This window comes from Nicotiana attenuata, chromosome 5 (genome assembly GCF_001879085.1).
Source record: "Nicotiana attenuata strain UT chromosome 5, NIATTr2, whole genome shotgun sequence".
Classification (NCBI taxonomy): domain Eukaryota; kingdom Viridiplantae; phylum Streptophyta; class Magnoliopsida; order Solanales; family Solanaceae; genus Nicotiana; species Nicotiana attenuata.
In genome coordinates, this window is record NC_031993.1 from 31,833,509 (window position 1) to 31,853,641 (window position 20,133).

The 20,133-nt window shown below is 39.3% G+C and overlaps 2 protein-coding genes across 2 annotated transcripts; both read right to left on the minus strand.

Annotated features, from left to right (window-relative positions):
- LOC109226101 (receptor kinase-like protein Xa21) lies at positions 5,275-5,816 on the minus strand. Its single transcript, XM_019390905.1, has 2 exons — positions 5,633-5,816; positions 5,275-5,570 (listed from the first exon to the last, which is right to left on the minus strand). The coding sequence occupies exons 1-2, from the start codon at positions 5,814-5,816 to the stop codon at positions 5,275-5,277; spliced, it is 480 nt and encodes a 159-aa protein (XP_019246450.1).
- LOC109226102 (probable leucine-rich repeat receptor-like protein kinase At2g33170) lies at positions 5,852-13,698 on the minus strand. The gene is made up of 4 exons (XM_019390906.1): positions 13,425-13,698; positions 11,861-11,923; positions 10,260-10,324; positions 5,852-6,334 (listed from the first exon to the last, which is right to left on the minus strand). The coding sequence occupies exons 1-4, from the start codon at positions 13,696-13,698 to the stop codon at positions 5,852-5,854; spliced, it is 885 nt and encodes a 294-aa protein (XP_019246451.1).

Genomic DNA, 20,133 nt, shown 5'->3' on the forward strand with positions numbered 1-20,133 from the left:
AGTCCTGGCAGTTTAGCTTGTGCAAATGGAATTGGGAGGAAGTCCTGGTTGAGTTCTACCGTGGTTTGGTGACGTAGATATTGTCTATGGGCATGCGAAGCATGGAATGTGTAATGATTTCTCTTCTTGATGGGATTGATGGAGAGTTCTTGACTAGTGGAGTACATAGATGTTTGTGGTTAGGAAGGGAGATGGAGTTCTCATGTTATACTAGTGTGGTATGGTATATGCGATATGTGGTGGAGGATTGGGATTTGTGTGTGTAAGGTTACGGTTCTGTTCATAATGGAAAGTCATTAAATTCTTAAGCAGCACGGGCAGCTGCAGGTGATTAAAGAATCGATCTTCAGATGATTAAGGAAAATGGTATTGCTATCCTAGTGATTTGACGGGGGGTATATGTTCAGTAAAAGGGCAAGGTGATGTAAACTGATAATACTTCGGTAGTATTGCGGCATTTTCTTGTTGGATCGACTGCGGATATTTGAGTTTGTTGATGGCACATGGAAATTTTAGAATGTCTCTCGTGGAATGATTGGGTATTTGAGGGTGATATGTATTCATACGACGGAACTTGGGATCAGGTATAGTGATTCGTGTGCTATATGGAGTTGGAGACTGGGAGTTCTCGTGTTCAGGCTATGTAGTGGTTGTAGATCGTGTGTATCGGCACCGTTTAGCGACCATTGGGATTTTGAGGCCCGAGTGGATCTTTCTTTGCTTGGTATATTAGATTTTGGATATGAGATTGGGGTATAGACTGGTTGTCTCAGTACTGGGTTATTCTAGACTATTGTGTTATGGGCTTGTCAGAAAATGAAACAGGTTGCGTGGCGAGGTGCATCGGATTATGTTCTAGCAGAGTGGTTTGTATTCCAAAGACCAGCGGACGGCTGGGAAGGATTGCTTTTCTTAATTGGGTCTTCATGATGGATGTCGGTGCAGAGGTTTCTACCATTGGTTCTGTTCCGGTGTTAAAGGACTTTTCGGATGCGTCTCTTGTGGCCGGGCATGTTACCGGGCGAGGTTGTGGATTTCGATATTGATTTGGTGTCGTGCACCGTATCGTACGGCTCCGGCAGGAGTTATAGTAGTGGAAGGAGCAGCTTCAGGCTTTCGTGGTAATGAGTTCGTTGGTAGGCCGATGTGGATACATGTTTAGCTTGAGTTAGCTTGGTTGGCCCTGAGTTGTATTGTTGAGGGATAGGTTGAGTCGATCGCTAGTGGACTTGCTGGTGATCTGGGGAGATCTATGAGCTGCTTTTTCGGTGTTGTGAGACGTTATGATTTGTTGGTTATGGGCACACGTGGTGCAGATCTATTGGGGATTCATAGTGGAAGTCGAGCGGGAAGAGTAATCGGATGTTGCTCGGTAAATGGAGTGTGGGTTATGACCTATCAGGTGGCGTGTCGTATGTTGTTTATTTCACCGTGGGTGCAATGAATTGCCTTGGTTTCAGACATCAAATTGTGTGTGGCTGTCGAATTTTGATCACAGTGTCTTGAGGTGCTCCATGTGTAACAGTGTTTGGATAGGATCGCGCATTGTAGCGAGGCTGCGTTGAGTTATGACCTTTCGGGGTAGATTCAGGTGTTCTATTTCTATGATGTGAGACGGGGTCTCAGCCTTGTGTTGTGATGATACTGATGAGCTTGAAGTACAGCTCTTTTGTTTGAGTTATTTTCATGATTTGAGTATATTCAGGTCGTTTCTTGTTGGTACGCGTATTATGCAAGTTGCGGCTTAGGCCTGTATTGAGGTATCATATCACCAGAGTGGTGTGTTGGATTCGAGGTGATCCTTAGAGTCATTAATGAATACGAACAGAATTGATTGCAGCTTGTTAGAGAGATAATATCAAGGTATGGCCCGAAAATCTGTTGTGATATTAGTCAAAGGGAAGTGGCTTCATGAATGGTTGATCTGAGGAATGGTTACGGTTTATCGCGTGTTTCATTTGTTTTTGGCAGTATATGGAAGTGTTGGAATAAGACTTTAGCTAATAAAAGGTTTTCTATCGGTATTTGGTTATCATGGGCAACTGCTGTAAATAGAGGCTATCGTTTCGAGTGTTTGGATTATGTGGTATTGAATATGATTTCACCTGAGGTTGCAAGTATGGGTTATTACAGCTGGTTCGGGTTTATTCTGGGTATAGATGTGAGGTTCTGATATTGTGTATGATTTCGGAAAGTGCAATGTGGTTCTATGGTTTATGGTTTAAATGGACTGTGAGATTTCGGCTATATTGTGTTGTCGGACCTATATGAGATAGGGTGACGTGAGATCACCCCGTGTATATGCTTGGTAAAGTTATTCAGCTGTTGGTTAGCTTCTAGGACAACTCTGGGTACGCTCGAGGACGAGCGTTTGTTTAAGTTGGGGAGGATGTGACGACACGACCCGTCGTCTCATGTGTTATTGCTCCGTTTCCCACATTTCATGCTTTTTCGTGTTTCGTTATCGGTATGTGGTGTGTTAGAGTTGATTTGGATTGGTTTTGATAAGAAATGAGACACTTAGTCTCTTTAAGGAAAGCTTAAGTTGGAAAAGTCAACCGAATGTTGACTATTGAGTTAGAGGGCTCGGATGTAATTTCCGGTGATTCGGTTAGCTTCGGGGGGTGATTTGTGACTTAGGAGTGCGATCGGAATTGATTTTGGAGGTCCGGTGTAGAATTTGGCTTGAATTGGCGAAGTTAGTATTTTGGCGAATTCCGGTTGATAGGCGAGATTTTGATCCGAGGGTCGGAATGGAATTCCGAGAGTTGCTGTAGCTTCGATATGTGATTTGTGATGTGTGTGCAAAATTTCAGGTCATTCGGACGTCGTTTGGTTGGGTTTTTGATCGAAAGTGCATTTCGGAAGTTTTTGAAGAACTTAGGCTTGAATCCGATGTGATTTGATGGTTTTAGCGTTGTTTGATGTGTTTTGATGATTGGAACAAGTTTGAATGATGTTATGGGATATGTCCGTGCTTTTGGTTGAGGTCCCGGGGGCCTCGGGTGAGTTTCGGGGTTGTTTCGGATCATTTTGGAGAAATTTGATATTGCTGGTTCTGGTGTAACACTGTAGCATCGCAAATGCGAAGGTTATTCTGGGAATTGCGAAAACACTGTAGCTTCGCAAATGCGAAGGTTTTGCTGGGAATTGCGAAAACACTGTAGCTTCGCAAATGCGAAGGTTTTGCTGGGAATTGCGAAAACACTGTAGCTGGGCAGAAGGGTTTTATAATATTTCATCCGCGAGGGTTATGTATTTTCCACCATTTTGAGCGAGCTTTGAGAGCTTTGAGGCGATTTTGAAGAGGGATTCAAGGAGGAATGATTAGAGGTAAGTTCCTTGGCCTAAATACTCGAGATTTTGTTAAATTTAACATGGAAATTGGTTGGAATTCATTAAAAGGGGTAAAGCTAGGGCTCGAGTTTTTGATATTTCAAATTGGGATTTGATAGGTCATTTGAGCTCGGATTTGGGAGTTCTTGGTATGTATGGACTCGTGGCGAGATGAGGAATCCGGTAATGTGAATTTTGTAATTTTTCGAGAAGTGGGCCCGGGGCTCGGGTTTTGCCAACTTAGTGAATTTTGGTGTTTTTCGAGTCTTTTCGATTGGGTTATGTTTCTTTAGCCTATTGTAATGTGTTCGTTGTGGTTTTAATCAGATTCGGCGTGCGAAGAGGTTGATTCGAAAGGCAAAGGCATAGCGAGCTAGACTTGTGGCCGGCTTGAGGTGAGTAATAGTGTAGATGATGACCTGAGGGTTTGAAACCCCGGTATATCACACTCTGACGCTATATTGAGGCAAGACACGTACTCTATGACGAGTGCGGGGTCGATTGTGACTGGGGATTGTGACCTAGTCCGTTCCAATTGATGTTCGTACTGTGTTCTTGACTAGAAATTGTTTGGTAATCATCCTACTTGGATTTTATGAATATGTTTGGGGCTTTGTGCCTATCATGTGCATCCTTCAGGGATCCTTATCACTGGTTCCATGATGCTTAGCATATTTCATGATATCAGTCATGAGTTAGACACTGCCTCGAAATGTTTAGTAAATAAATAAAGGTTTAAACACTTAGCTCTATAATTCCTAGTAATTGAAACTAACAATGAACAATTTGACTGTGCCCGAGTGGCTTGCATGCATATATATATCTGGACTGAGTGTGGATCGGGCTGCACGCCGCAGCGAATGCTACGATGATATTGCGCTTGGGCTGTAGGAGCCCCTCCGGAGTCTGAACCCCCACAGTGAGCGCGGGTACCCAAATGGATCGGGCTGCGCGCCGCAGCGGTCATGTGCATTGCATTGCATTCATGCATTTATACCTATTTGTCTTACTTGTCCTGGTATTGTTGTTGTTCCATCGTTTTATGTGCTGAATCGCTGATTATAGCTTTATATTGTAATATTTCGGAATTTCTTACTTTCAGCCATTATATATGTTTATTACTCACTGAGTTGGAAGTACTCACTTTACTCCCTGCACCTCGCGTGCAGTTGCAGGTATTGTTCACCCGGTAGCAGGTTATTAGCTAAACGAAGGTATTACCATTGTAGCTGAGCAAGGTGACCTCCAGCCAGAGGCGGATCCAGGATTTAAAGTATATGGGTTCCTGTTATATTCTCAGATTAATATACAATAATAACTGGGTTCACAGTTAGATATTCATAAATATTTGGTGGATTTTTAATAGAAATATAGGGTCTACGCAAAAGCTACTGGGTTCCCGGGAATCCGGTAGCTGCACTCTAGATCCGCCACTGCCGCCAGCGTTCGCGGCACAGGACTTCGTCTTTTGATTCCAGATTTTATTTTGTATATTATTGACCCTGTAGTCGTGTTCAGACTTCTTTAGATGCTCGTGACTTGTGACACCCCGGTCGGGTTGTGTTGGGTTGTAAATACTGGTTATTATTGTCGTTAAGCTGTATTTATCTATTCATTTATGTTTAATAATAGTTAAAGAGACGATTTGGGTTAGTTGGCTGGCCTTGTCTTCACGAGAGGCGCCATCACGACCGGGATGGAAATTGGGTCGTGACATTACTAGGCTTCAGATCACAGTGAATAATAGGTACGGGGTAACCATGATGGAGATATTCCAGAGCAGATGCAACATCAACCATGATATTCAATCTTTGCTTTATGTTTAAAGGATAATCTCGAGAATATAGTAACTTGTCTAAGCTCTCATTGGGCATGTACTCAAGTACCAATGCTTTAAAATCCAACTTACAACAGCTGCTAATGATCTTGGTGAGATTTCTATGACAGAAGATTCCGCAAAATTTCACATTCTCTATCAAAGGTTTGAAATGTACCTTCAATCTGCACATTGAAAACTTTAACAGCTACTATCGTCCCATCTGTTAATGCTCCTTTGTAAACAAAACCAAAACTTCCACTACCTAGCAAGTTATTTCCATTAAAGTCCTGAGTTGCTCTTTGAAGATCATAATAGGAAAATCTTTGTGGTGCTACATCTGGCAACCACTCATCATCAGCTTTGATTGTTTTACCGTGACGTCTCATCAACACGAAAACTATCACTAAAGCAAGGCCTACTAAAGCAATAACAGAAGAGACAACGACGATAAATATCACGATTCTTTCTTTGATTTACCATGACAGGCCTGGACATGCATTTTAGGGTTACCACATAATCCTTCGTTTGACACGAAAGACTGGTAAGGGAGATCAGCAAAAGGTCCTCCATTCGGAATTTCCCCGTGTAACCTATTGAATGAGACATTAAAGGAGTCTAGTTGCTTAAGTGCTTCTAATGACTTTGGAGTAACACCAGACATATTATTATATGAAAGATCCAACGCTTCCAAATTTATCAGTTCTCCAAATGTCTCAGGAGTAGATCCTTCAATCCTGTTATGAGCCAAGACAGTTGAGTCAATTTCTGTAGACTTCCTATTGTTTTAGGAATGTTGCCTGAGATTTGGTTCCAGGAAAGATCCAGAATTATTGCAGCCTTGAGGTTTCCAACTTCAAGTGGTAAAGAGCCATTGAAGATATTAGAAGACAAGTTCAGCTTCAAGATGTCTTTGAGGTTCCACAGACTTGAAGGTATGCCATCGGTGAAGTTGTTGGAATCAAGATAAATCTCCCTTAGGGAAGTCACATTCCCCAAGCAACTAGGAATATTTCCCTGCATTTGATTTTGTGAAAGATTTAACAAACCCAAGTTGGATAGCTCACACAAACCATTTGGGAAAGGACCACTTATTCTGTTTGCTCCAAGTGAAAACTGTTGAAGTTTTTTCAAAGAACGTAATGTCCTTGGGACAATGCCAGTCAAGTCATTGTCTTCCAGCTACAAATAAGATAAAATTCTCAAATTTCCGATTTCAATGGGAACATGGCCCCTGAGGTTACATCCATCTGCCTCAAATGTTTGAAGAGAAGAAAGATTGTCAATGGACTTAGGAAGCATTGCATTTAGGGGATTGAGAGACAATATCAATTCTCTTAAGTGTTTACAATTGGCCAAAGGAGTAATAAAGCTCAGTGGTGAAGATTCACTAATAAAGGAGTTGCCTTGCAACTTGAGAATTTCAATAAGTCTTAAGTTGCCTTGCAGCAGCTGTAATTTCCCAAGTTGTCTTGGAATTGCTCCAATCAAGTTATTTTGCAACAACAATAGGACTTGAAGTTCCGAAATAATGGTATGAACTTATTTTATGGCCAGAAATAAAATAAAAAATTCTATGGTATGAACTTATTTTATAGTTCTATTTCTTTTTTTTTTTTTTTTTTGGTGCTATGTGTTAGTAGGGGAATGAAGTCTTGGCTCCAAGCAAAGAAAAATTTATCTCTTCTATCTAAACTTATGTTATTAAAAAATAATTTTTAAATTCACTTATATACCGCTCACTTTTTGAACTAATATTGAAGAAAAATGAAAACTTTATCTCCACTAAGTTCAGAAGGTAAAGTATCACCATTCACTAGAGTGAGCACCTGTAAAAATTTGTTGTTGCAATATCTTACACAGTAACCCACCGACCAGTGTGCTATTCTTGATCAAGCTTGATTACTCCCTCCGGTTCACAATAAGTGTCCAATTTGCTTTTTCATTTTGGTTCAAAATAAGTGTCCAGTTATGTAATCAACAAAGAATTCAATTTATTTTTACAAAATAACCCCTATGTGCATATCCCTAAAAAGTTTTCTTACTCCTCACATTAAATGTTTAATTAGGGGTAGTTTAGTCATAGTAGGTATTTTTATATGGAATTTTGTATTTTCTTAATGGGCGTGCTAAAAGCAAATTGGACACTTATTGTGAACTGGAGGGAGTATTAATTTTTCATCTTGATTATTTAAGTCACTGTGTGTTTTTTCTGTTAATAAATATAATAATGGAAGTGATATTTTGTGGACGAAGATGAGTATGCTATTGGATAACATGAGGGGCCGAGCTTCAAGATTATGTCAAAGACTCTCGTAAAGATAGGCAGTGAAGTCGCATCATACAACATTCAAAAAGATCGTCTTTATTAAGTCTTCAGAAAGTTTGCCCCATCATACCCTCGTTACAAGTTAAATACTCCCTTCGGTCCAAAATAAGTGATTTTTTAGCTGTTTTCACACAGATTAACAAAATTCACTTTTTAATATTAATAAGCAATGAAATTGACCATATTAACCTTTACTATCTCTTCACATAAAAACTTCTAACACAACTCCAACATTATTTACTCCAAGGACAGTGTAGGAAAAAAATAACTAATTCATTCTTGAAATCAGGAAAAATACAATCACTAATTTTGGACCGAAGGGAATACTAGCTTGATAGAAGCAGTACTTTTCTCAATTTGCATTTAGCATGCTCTTTTAGCATTCATAAATACGTTATTTATAGTAAATTGTGACGTTAATAGGAGTAACATAATAACATTGCATTTTTATTCAACAAGTCATGTTGCTCTGCCCTCATAATAATAGCCCCAGCCGTGCTCTATTTACAATCCTAGGTAGGTGATAGGACGTACATGATGTTTGGTTGGATGAACCTTCAACCTTTAAAAATAACTTCGGCGAAAGATAAAATTATTTTCAAGATAACCACTATGGGAACACCTTTTTCAATACAACAATTAAATATCAGTCCCAAAATAGTTGGGTCGGATATATGTAGGGGGTGTCAAAAATAACCCAAACCCATTTGACCCGCCCATTCCGCCCAATTTTTTATGGGTTCGGGCTAGAACAGTTTTGAAGATAGGCTGGTTTGGGTTATTCCAAGTTAACCCATCTTAAATCATCAGCAGATGGACCCATGATGATGCCCAACCTTGACTTATGGAAATGGAGTTATACCTAGCCACATGTTATAGCTCCGATCTCTTGTTCACTATATAGATATAGAGATACGTACTTGGTTGTACTAAAAGAAAAGAAAAATCTGCAGATCTTGAATACCAGTTGTCCGGCCATATTATTACCCAAAAAAAAAAAGTTGTTTAGATATATGGTTCGTAGCCGTAGGTAAGATTCTATATAGAAACTTCATCTTAGTGCAATTATTCAGTTTCTGTGAAAATTAAAAATCACTTCTACAATAATTTTTCAATTTTGCCAAAATTTCTCTGAATGAAATTCGGTTTTTTTTTTTTTCCAACTTTTCCACCTATCTTTTGAAACAAACGTCAATCATAATCCAACAGTTAAAACAAATGCTAATAAGTAATGATACAATTGATCAACCTAGACCGATAGATTAAGTTATGAAATTCACCCTTCTCTATCAGATTTTCATCATTAATTATTTTCGATAATACCTGTTAATGATAATGTTTTGACATTGTAATTCTTTTTGCTTATTACTAATTACTCTGAGATTCTTCGACATCATTATTTACAGTGGCATTTGTAGGCTTTCATCACCCTATGGCCTATGGTGAGAATATTGTATAGATTTGTTTAAAAATTGAGAATATTGTTTGGATTTGGGTCAAGTTGGGTGGGTTGGGTTAGACCCAATATTTAGCTCATCTTGACCAAACTCATCTAGAACCAAATGAGGGGAAAGTGCACGGTTAGCCACTAATAACACATGTATTTACTTTTAAGCCACTGTTTAAAATGTCTTTAGTCTTTAGCCATTGCTTTAAGAAACTTTAACTGCCCGGACGAAAATACCCTTCTGCTCATGTCCTTAACTCTTGAACTTAACTTCAGGACTACATGTCCTTAACTTTTGAACTTGAAACTTTAAGTTCAAGACTTCAGGACTACATGTCCTTAACTTTTAAACTTAATTTCAGGACTTCAGGACTACATGTCCTTAACTTTTGAACTTGGAACTTTAAGTTCAGGACTTCAGGACTACATGTCCTTAACTTTTAAACTTAATTTCAGGACTTCAGGACTACATGTCCTTAACTTTTGAACTTAACTTCAGGACTACATGTCCTTAACTTTTGAACTTGGAACTCTAAGTTCAGGACTTCAGGACTACATGTCCTTAACTTTTGAACTAACTCCAGGACTTCAGGACTACATGTCCTTAACTTTTGAACTTAACTTTAGGATTTCAGGACTACATGTCCTTAACTTCAATTTTATTAGCTATGATATGTATATTATATACAACATGTAGATGCATCATCCATAAAATTGTTAAAATATAATGGTCATACTACATTTATGTCCTATGACGCCTATCCGTTCATCGATCCAGTTAAGAAATACATGGTTTACAAAGGACTGACATGAGATTTTTAGCAGAATGTGTACATGAATTTTGAGTATCACTGCTCTTAGATGTCTTCCAGTTCTCTTGTAAACAAACAGTAAGTACAACGACATATAAATCCACCAATTACTCTTCGACTTTGAGGTAATTAATGAAATGAATGCATCGGCGTATTTCCGTTTGGGAAGGAAAGGGTAACACTGTCTTTTCATATTAATTTTAATAGACTAATGACTACTTTTACTCAACATTAAAAATGCTGGATAAAAAGTAAATACCACTTTAAAAAGTGGCTACCCCACACAATTTATCTTTGGGCATGATTGGGCATTAGCCATTTATTTACGTAATTTTTACCTCTTATAGCAAAGGTTAACACCTTATTTATTTTAAATAAATACCATTTAAAAAAATTATATTATATAGATACCTTTTAATGTTTATAGCAATATCTAATTTTGGTTACCTCCTACCCCAAAGCCACTAAATACGCTATTCAGTTACACTATTTTCTTTCTCTCTCTACTTTGATACATGCCATTCTCTCCTCCCATTCCCTAAAAACACGATGCTCAATCTCAAAATTCCTCTCACCCACATCACCTACGATATAACATAAATGATGTCTTAAACATCAATACCACACAAGAGGGGGGGTGATTTGTGTGGTACCCAGTTTTCGCTTAACTGAACTATAGAAGAACCTGGTTTTTCTAGGTGTTCCAACTACTACTGTTTGCGGAATAATAGATACTGAAAATAAAGAACACATAGATTTTTACGTGGAAAACACCTGGCTCAAAAGGTAAAAAAACCACGACCTACTACTCAGTAGGATTTTTCCAAACTTCCACTAAAATCACTGAGCCAAAACAGCATTTACAAAACTCTTGTAAACCTAAGGATTAACTCTAATCCCGTTGTAGCACACAGCCTCAACTGTTGCGACAACTTCAAGTTAGCTATAACTTGAACACTCTAGGTACCTAATACAATTGCTTCTATGAAAGCTGAAAGGTACAATCTTAAACCACCTACTACAATTGAACTAGAATAAAAGATAAACACAATGTAACTGGTTCTTCTATCTCGTTCAAGAGGCTTCAGGAGTGCACACTTAAATCACACATAAATTGCTTGCAAAATCGCCTTGCTCTTTTGCTCTCAATTTAGTTTAACTTCTGCGTATGTGCAATGCCTGTAAAAGAGAACAATAACTGTCGTTTAATAGGTTAGTGATCAGAGTTTGATTAGGACTCAATTGCTGCTCTTCTATCGTAGAAGAGTTCATGATGTTCTCAAACTCTAACACTATCTTCATCCCGGATTGTGTTCTCTTCATCTAAGGAGACTTTCTCCCCTTATCTAATATGCAACCTTTTCGATCAGATCAGGAGATATTGCTGCTTGATCAGTAGTCCTTATCTCTTCACGTGCATCTCACATGTATAGATTGATCATGACTGTGCTTCACAAGATGGACCTGGTCCATGACTGAGTTCTTTTGTCAATCTTCAAAACTTTACCTATTCTTGGGCCAACAAATTTTCCCTTTTGATGATGACAAACTCTGTGCTTTTTACTGATGTGGAACCTGTAAGAACTCAGCTTAACCATCAATACTAATTTTTAGAAAATTCACTTATCATCAAGGACCAAGTTAATTAGGTTATAAATATCACTTATTTCAGAATGTGTAAAGCACAATGTCTCTTCCCCCTTTTGGCATCATCGAAAAGTTGCATACAAAGTGTGAATTTTAATAAGTACTCATGGCCACTGGGGCAACTGCAAGTGCAATCATGATGCAATCATCAGTAATCAAACAAACATATTTAAACTATCAAGGACAAATTAATCATTGAACAAGAGAAAAAACAGTAGTTATCATTGATAGAGATATGTTGCCACCTACAATCCACAAAAAAAAGAAAAACATTCAAACCATGAGCAAAAACAAAAAGATAGAAAAATCCTTAATCTGGGTCACCGAGGTACTAGGCAAGTTCAGGGGACAGGAGCTAGGAGTCCTAAGGCTTGGAGGAACTGGAGGGTGGGGTTGGGTTTGGAGAAGATTCAGCATGTTCTGAAGAATTCCATCATTCTTCTCCTTTTCTTTGGCAAGCTCAGATCTGAGACCATCCCTCTCAGTTTCCACTTTAACCACGCGAGCCTTGAGCCTAGCTATTTCAGCATCCTTGGCTGCACATTCCCGAACCAGAGCCCTAACTTTGCTGTTGATGGGTGTCTTCTGGGATGAACCAGGTTCATTTGGGATGGCATTGACTGGATAGTCACAAGCAAGAAGAGTGTTGATGCCAAAATGTTCCTTGCTCGAGGCCATTTCCCATTTCTTCAGAGGCACGTTGAGCATGTCCAGAACTGTGGTTAGAATAAAGCCATATGGAGTAGCATGAGCCTTGGAGCCATTAATGACCCTGTCTAGCAGCTTGATAATGAAGGCAGGCCAGTTGATTTGCTTTCCTCTTTCCAGACACTCCATAAGAACCAGATCCATGTAGTTTGCAGTGTGCCTTCTCTCCTGTCTGGTCAATAAGCACTTGTTGACAAATTCAAACACAACCTTGTGCTCAGGCCTCATTTCACTTTTCTGCACAGCCCTGGCTTCATTCACATCTTCTGAATCACAAAACCTCCTGGTGATCTCAAGAGCAGTAGGGAGGGAGTCCAGGCATGGCCACCTTTGCCTTGTATAGTCATCAAACCCTTCAGAGGGTATGTCCAGAATTTCTCCCAATTTTTGTGCATCAAACTGCACTTGAACTCCTTTCACCAGGCTGCTAACAATGCCTTCCTTGACCACAACATTTGCCATAAATTCAATCAGTTCATTCTTGGCTAGCCTACCATCCATCTGAAGGACCATGTCCTTCCATCCCTGAGCAGCTAAAACATCCACCAATCTTATCATTCATGGTTCCACCAGGTCCTTCAACAGTCTACCCTTTAAAAATTTTCTTCTGCCAAACATGGCAACCTTATCCTGTTCCTTCTCAGAATCATTTTGTTTTTCTTCTCCACTCCAATCATCATCATCAGAAATCTTTGATTGTTTTGTTTTCACTGCGATCTTGTCTTTCTGGCTAGTGTAGGTTCAACAGCCTCAGACACAGTAGAAGACTTCTTGGAGGAAGTCTTAGCTTTTTGGGCTTGGGGGTAGGAACCTCTACTGAAGTACCCCTTTCTTGATGGACCAGTTCCATCTCCTCTTCCTCAACAGCCTCTGAGGATTCTGCAATATTTCCCTTTCCTTTATCCATTTTCTTTTTCTTACTTGCATCTAAAGCTCTTTGTAACTCAGCTTCACTCTACTGCTCTACCGTTAGGCAATGAAGAGGCAGTAGGTGTTGGGGATGAAACTTTTCTTTTCTTGGAAGGCTTGGCAACATTGGGGCTTTTGTTGTGGAAGTTTTTCATTTCTTTGGGTCATAGTTTGCCTCAACCTTTTTCAGCAAGTCTGCTAGGGTTTCTTCAGTAGATGAAACAGGTTCATCTCTTTGTGTGCTCAGATGAACCAACCCCTCAGCAGCTTCCCCAGAACCACTTCCCCCTGACTTCATACCACTCTCTTCTACCCTTTCCTGTTCAACCCCACAGATAGCAGGTACTACTCCTTTCTCAATTCCCCTCTCTTCACCACATGCACCCTCTCTCTCTTTTTATTTTTCAAATTTTTTTTTACCTCCACTCCTTCGTTTCTCAGGCAATTCTACATCCCTAATGGGTCCAACCAAAACAAACCTAGTCTCTAAGTTTTCAGTCACAGATGAACCTACCTTAGAAAGGGATTCTTGGGTCTTTTCAGAGTCAGAAGACCCATGTCCTTCCCCCTCAGTAGCGGATTGATAGGATTCAGAATCAGAACTGGAATCTGAGTTATGAGCTTGGCTTGCTTTCAACCTTTCATTTAATGCCTTCCTCAGAGGCCCATATGTTACAATCTTTCGAGCCAGCATTTTCACCCTATGCAGTCTAGGTTTTGGAGATTCACTGTGTGGAGTGGTTGAGGATGAATTTGAGGGAGATGGTGGTGGAGGAGTTCCAGGATTGTTTTGCGGGTTAGACATGATGGTTGGTTTCTTGAGAGAATTTGGGAATTTTTGGAGAAGAGGGTAAGTGAAGGTGAAGAAGAGTTTTTGACGGGTTGAACTTATGATGAAGGCAGGAGAAGTGATGTGTATTTAAAGAGAATTACACATTTAATAAGTAACGACAACCTTTTGCAGTGGTCAATTAGAGGTCTAATCAACCTGAAATTCCAGATTTTGAATGATCGATTTGGCTCCCCTAGATATTAGGCAAAATTTACGGTTTAGAGTTCTAGGCGGATGCTAACGGATAGATTTTTCTAGGAATTGAACATTTATAGGACTTCTGCTCATGATTGAAATATTAATCTTTCTAATTGTGCAGAGTATAGAAAACATACCTTAGCTTTCATATGAACCCATACTGATGAACCAGGTTCTTCATTTAGAACTCTCTTGAACATGCCTCAAATGCCATAATAGAAAAATTTTGTAAGAGATCAGTGAGTCATATAAACACATGTCACAGGAGTATACTAATTAAAGTATGAAGCTGAGTAAGAATTAATCTAGATATTTACACAAGTTCAAAGTTCCTAGCCAAAAGTTTTTTTTTCATTTTTTCTTTTGTGCATTCTGAGCTGGACCTATTAGGTGATCTTAATTATCCCTAACTCCAACCTGTTCCTCTCAAAATTTTCTCTACTCAGTGCTTTAGTAAAGATGTCAGCAATTTGTTTATCAGTAGCACAAAATTCTATGGAGATCAATCCTTTCTCATAGTTATCTCTTAAGAAGTGGTGTCTAACATCTATGTGCTTAGTCCTCTTATGATGAACAGGGTTCTTTGTCATACTTATAGCACTAGTGTTATCACACAATATAGGAATGCAACCAATTTCAATACCAAAATCTACCAGCTGCTGTTTGACCCATAGCAATTGAGCACAACAAGATGCAGCAGCAACATACTCAGCCTCAGCAGTGGATAAGCCCACTGAATTTTGCTTTTTAGTGGCCCATGATACAAGACATGAACCAAGAAAGTGAGCCATACCTGAGGTGCTTTTCCTATCCACAAGGAAACCTGCATAATCAGCATCACCATATCCTACTAGATTGAAATTACTCCCTTTGGGATACCAAAGACACAGATCAGTGGTGCTTTTCAAATATCTTAGTATCCTCTTGACAGCAGTCAAGTGAGACTCTTTTGGATTAGCCTGAAAGCGAGCACAAAGCCCTACACTGAAAACAATATCAGGTCTGCTAGCAGTAAGATACAAGAGTGAACCAATCATACCCCTATACAACTTCTGATCAACTGATGAACCAGGTTCATCAATGTCTAATTTAGTGGCAGTTGCAATGGGGTGTCTATTTCCTTTGATTCATCCATTATAAACTTTTTAATCAGCATTTTTGCATACTTCTGCTAATGGATCATGGTTCCATTTGGGCTTTGTTTGATCTGTAAGCCTAAGAAAAAATTAAGCTCACCCATCATACTCATTTCAAACTCACTCCCTATTAATTTTGCAAAATCCTTGCTTAGTTTATCAGTGGTGGCCCCAAAGATTATGTCATCAACATATATTTGTACCACAAGGAGATCCTTACATTTTTCCCTTAAGAATAGGGTACTGTCAATTTTACCTCTTTTATAGCCATGTTCAAGCAGGAATTTGGACAATCGTTCATACCATGCTCTAGGAGCCTGCTTGAGTCCATAGAGAGCCTTGTCTAATTTGTACACATGCTCAGGACATTCCCTGCTCTCAAACCCTGGAGGTTGTTTCACAAACACTTCTTCTTTTAGGTAGCCATTCAGGAAGGCACTTTTGACATCCATCTGAAGGAGAGTGAATTTCATGTGTGCTGCAAAGGCTATGGGGAGTCTTATTGCCTCTAGTCTTGCAACTGGAGCAAAAGTCTCATCATAATCTATACCCTCTTCTTGGCTGTAACCTTGGACCACCAGTCTTGCCTTGTTTCTTGTAACTGTTCCATCTTCATCAAGCTTGTTTCTGAAGACCCATTTTGTGCCAATGACTGTTCTGTCCTTGGGTCTTGGAACTAGATGCCAAACTTGACTTCTTTCGAACTGATTGAGTTCATCTTGCATTGCATTCACCCAATCTGCATCCTGCAAAGCCTCAACAATATTTTAGGTTCAATAATAGATAGGAAGGCATCAAAAGCACACAGATTCTTTAATTGTGATCTAGTTTTGACTCCAGATGTTGGATCAGTGATTATGTTCTCAATAGGATGAGAACTTTGATACTTATGAGGTTTCACAACCAACTGATTTCTGCTAGATGTTTCTCCCATGTTCTGCTGCTGAGGAACAGGGTCATGAACAGGTTCTTTGAGGGAATTAGTTTCACTTCCTCTTTGATTCTTTTGGTGCCACTTTAACTTGTGCTGAGACTTCAGTCAAGTCCTTTACCAGTCCAATGGCTTCATCTTCATGTTCCTGTCTCTCAGAAAGAATGTTAGTTTCATCAAACACTACATACACACTTTCTTCTACACACAAAGTTCTTTTATTGAACACTTTATATGCTTTGCTATGTGAAGAATATCCCAAGAATACTCCCTCATCACTTCTGGGATCAAACTTACCTAGGGAGTCTTTCCATTATTGTGCACAAAGCACTTGCAACCAAATGCCCTAAGATAGGATATATTTGGTTTTCTCCCTTTAAGTAACTCATAGGGAGTCTTCTCTACAAGAGGTCTAGTCATGCATCTATTGATAATGTAACATGCAGTATTTACAGCCTCTGCCCAGAAGCTGTGGGGCAGTTTACTAGAAAGAAGCATAGTTCCTAGCCATGTCTTCAAGAGTCCTGTTCTTTCTTTCAACTACTCCATTTTGTTGGGGAGTCCTAGGGGCAGAGAAGTTATGATCTATACCATGCTCATCACAGAATTCAGCAAACTTAACATTTTCAAATTCAGTTCCATGATCAGACCTAATGGATGCAAGTTGATTACCTAGTTGTTTCTGAATTTTTCTAACAAAAACAGTAAATATTTCAAATGATTCATCTTTAGATGTTAGAAATAGTACCCAGGTAAATTTAGAATAATCATCAACAAGTACCATCACATATTTCTTTCCACCTCTGCTCAAGGTTCTCATTAGACCACAGAGATCCATATGAACCAGTTCCAACGACTTGGTTGTGCTTACCATTTTCTTGCTTTTGAAGGATGATCTTACCTGCTTCCCCCTTGCACAGGCCTCACAAACTTTGTCTTCCTTGAACTTGATGTTAGGTAGCCCTATCACCAAGTCCTTAGAGACTAATTTGTTTAGCTGATTCAGACTAGCATGACCAAGTCTTTTGTGCCACAAGAGTGGATCATTATCCAACACACTTAGGCAGGTGAGTTCATTTTCTGAAAGAGTAGACAAATCTACAATGTAAATATTGTTAACTCTTTTTCCCTGCAAAACAATCTTGTCAGTGGTAAGGTTAATCACAAAGCATTTGGTAGAGGTGAATGCTACAAGGTTACCTCTATCACACAGTTGTGACACACTGATCAGGCTGTATTTCAAGCCATCTATTAAGTAGACATTCTCAATGGAGTGTGAGTCTGTCTTACCTACCTTTCCAACCCCAATAATCTCACCTTTCTTCCCATTACCAAAGGAGACATTACCTCCCTTTAAGTCCTCAAGTGAAAGGAACTGGTTCTTGCTTCCAGTCATATGTTTTGAGCAGCCACTATCCATGTACCATATTTGGCTATTTCCCTTCACTTGGACCTGCAAAAAGAAATCAAGGGTTAATCTTAGGAACCCAAACTAGTTTGGGTCCTTTCTATAGGCAAAGGGGTAAATCAAATTTCTTTTAGCCCACCCAGGCAGCCTATTTTTCTTTTGAACAAAAGCTTTGTTCTTTTGATTGGCCTTTTCTTTTGCATTACATTCATTTTTGTAATGGCCAGTCTTCCCACAGTGTGTGCAGATTTTGTTCTCAGGAAGAGTGAGGTACTTGCTTTTAGGATCCCACTTAGGTGCTTGAGTTCCATAGCCAAGTCCTCTTTTGTTGCTACTGTGATGTTCTTGTAGCCAGGAAAGTGCATCAGAAGCCTTGTTCCATTTGCAAGTTCTGTCTAGTTCATTTTTTACCTTCCCTAGATCTTCTTTTAAGAATTTTATCTGTTCATCCTTCCTGTACAACTCATCCTTCATTTTTCCTGAGTTTTCTTCTAGGGTGAGTTGAGTGTGATCAGCTTTCTTTTTACCTGTTCCTAGTTTCAGTTTTAAGTTCTCAGACCTAAGTTCTAGGACACTGGTGTCAAGTTCAAGAACCTGGTTCTTCAACTCAACATTTTTACTATCACTCTCATTAGCCCTAGATTCTAGATTTTTGCACTTGGCTTTTAGGATCACACATTCCCTAGACAGATCTTCCTTCTCATTGTTAATTATCTCAGACTCATCAATAAACTCTAGCAATAATTCAGACAACCTTTCTTTAGACAGGAATTTAATCTTGTCTTTGAGATGAAGGACACTTATCTCTTGTTTATCATCTGATTCTCCGATAGCCATAAGTGCTTGTTCATCTCCAGCTTCATCTTCTGAGTCCTCATCTGATGTTTTTCCCCAAGCAGCAACCATAGCCTTTGTTGATCCTTTGTTCCTTTTGGGTTGGACCTGTTCCTTCGTTCAGCCCTTTCCTTCTTCCACTCAATTTCCCATTAAGGACAGTTCTTGATCATGTGATCAGTCTTACCACATTTGTAGCATCCCTCGTTGGTCTGTTTCTCAGGAACCGTTGGTTTGTTGAAGGCTGTACCTCTTGAAGAACCCTTCGTCTCATCAGGTACTTTTTGAAATCTCTTGTGATCATGGCCATTTCATCATCCTCCAGATCTGAACCTTCAACTATTCTAAGAGCCAGACTTCTTTCCTTCTTGGGTGTATCTATTTTCATGGTTTGCCTTCTCAGTTCATTCATAGGCAGTGAGGTTTCCAATCAGTTCATCCAGCTTGAGAGTAGCAATGTTCTTTGATTCCTGAATAGCAGTGATTTTGCTTTCCCAAGTCACAGATAAGACTCTTGTCAAGATTTTTTCAACCTTATCTTCTTCAAGGATAATTCTCCCAAGAGATTTAAGTTCATTTGTTAGTGTTATGAACCTTGTGCACATCTCCTTGATAGATTCTCCTTCCTTCATACTAAAATTCTCATATTGAGAATAAAGTAGTGTTCCTCTTGATCTCTTTACTTGAGGAGTTCCTTCATGAGCCACTTGTAAAGTGTCCCATATTTCCTTTGCAGTAGTACAACTTTGAATCCTATTGTACTCGTCTGGACCCAGTCCACACACAAGCCATTTCTTGGCCTTGGCATTCTTCTCCCATTTCTTCAAATCTTCAGCAGTGCAGTCAGCTCTTGTCTTTGGCACATCCATTCCTTCAGCATTCTTCTTTGTAGTTGCTAGAGGACCATCGGTGAATATGTCCCAGAGTTCATAGTCTTCTCCTATGATGTGATCTCGCATCCTGTTCTTCCACCAAGAATAGTACTGACCATTAAAGAGCGGAGGCCTAGTAGTGGATTGCCCTTCCTAGTTTCCAGGTGGTGCACTCATTTTGATCTTTCCCTAGCCTCTTCAAGGATAACCTGCTCTGATACCAATTGATGTTTTAAACATCAATACCACACAAGAGGGGGGGGGGGGTGATTGTGGTACCCAATTTTCGCTTAACTGAACTATAGAAGAACCTGGTTCTTCTAGGTGTTCCAACTACTACTATTTGCGGAATAATAGATACTGAAAATAAAGAACACAGAGATTTTTACGTGGAAAACACCTGTCTCAAAAGGTGAAAAAACCACGGCCTACTACTCAGTAGGATTTTCCCAAACTTCCACTAAAATCACTGAGCCAAAACAGCATTTACAAAACTCTTGTAAACCTAAGGATTAACTCTAATCCCGTTGTGGCACACAACCCCAACTGTTGCGACAACTTCAAGTTAGCTATAACTTGAACACTCTAGGTACCTAATACAATTGCTTCTATGAAAGCTGAAAGGTACAATTTTGAACCACCTACTACAATTGAACTAGAATAAAAGATAAACACAATGTAACTGGTTCTTCTATCTCGTTCAAGTAGCTTCAGGAGTGCTCACTTAAATCACACATAAATTGCTTGCAAAATCGCCTTGCTCTTTTGCTCTCAATTTAGCTTAACTTCTCCGTATGTGCAATACCTGTAAAACAGAACAATAACTTTCATTTAATAGGTTAGTGATCAGAGTTTGATTAGGACTCAATTGCTGCTCTTTTATCGTAGAAGAGTTCATGATGTTCTCAAACTCTAACA

Bases quoted from the DNA above. Each gene is read 5' to 3' on its own strand.
- LOC109226101 (XM_019390905.1), bottom strand. From the start codon at position 5,816: ATGTCTGGTGTTACTCCAAAGTCATTAGAAGCACTTAAGCAACTAGAC. The intron at 5,571-5,632 runs GTAAATCAAAGA...TTGCTTTAGTAG, and splicing joins GCATGTCCAGGCCTGTCATG to GCCTTGCTTTAGTGATAGTT.
- LOC109226102 (XM_019390906.1), bottom strand. From the start codon at position 13,698: ATGCTGGCTCGAAAGATTGTAACATATGGGCCTCTGAGGAAGGCATTA. The intron at 11,924-13,424 runs GTAAAAAAAAAT...GGGAATGTGCAG, and splicing joins TGAGAAACGAAGGAGTGGAG to CCAAGGATGCTGAAATAGCT. The intron at 10,325-11,860 runs GTCTCAGATCTG...GTTATATCGTAG, and splicing joins AGTGGAAACTGAGAGGGATG to GTGATGTGGGTGAGAGGAAT.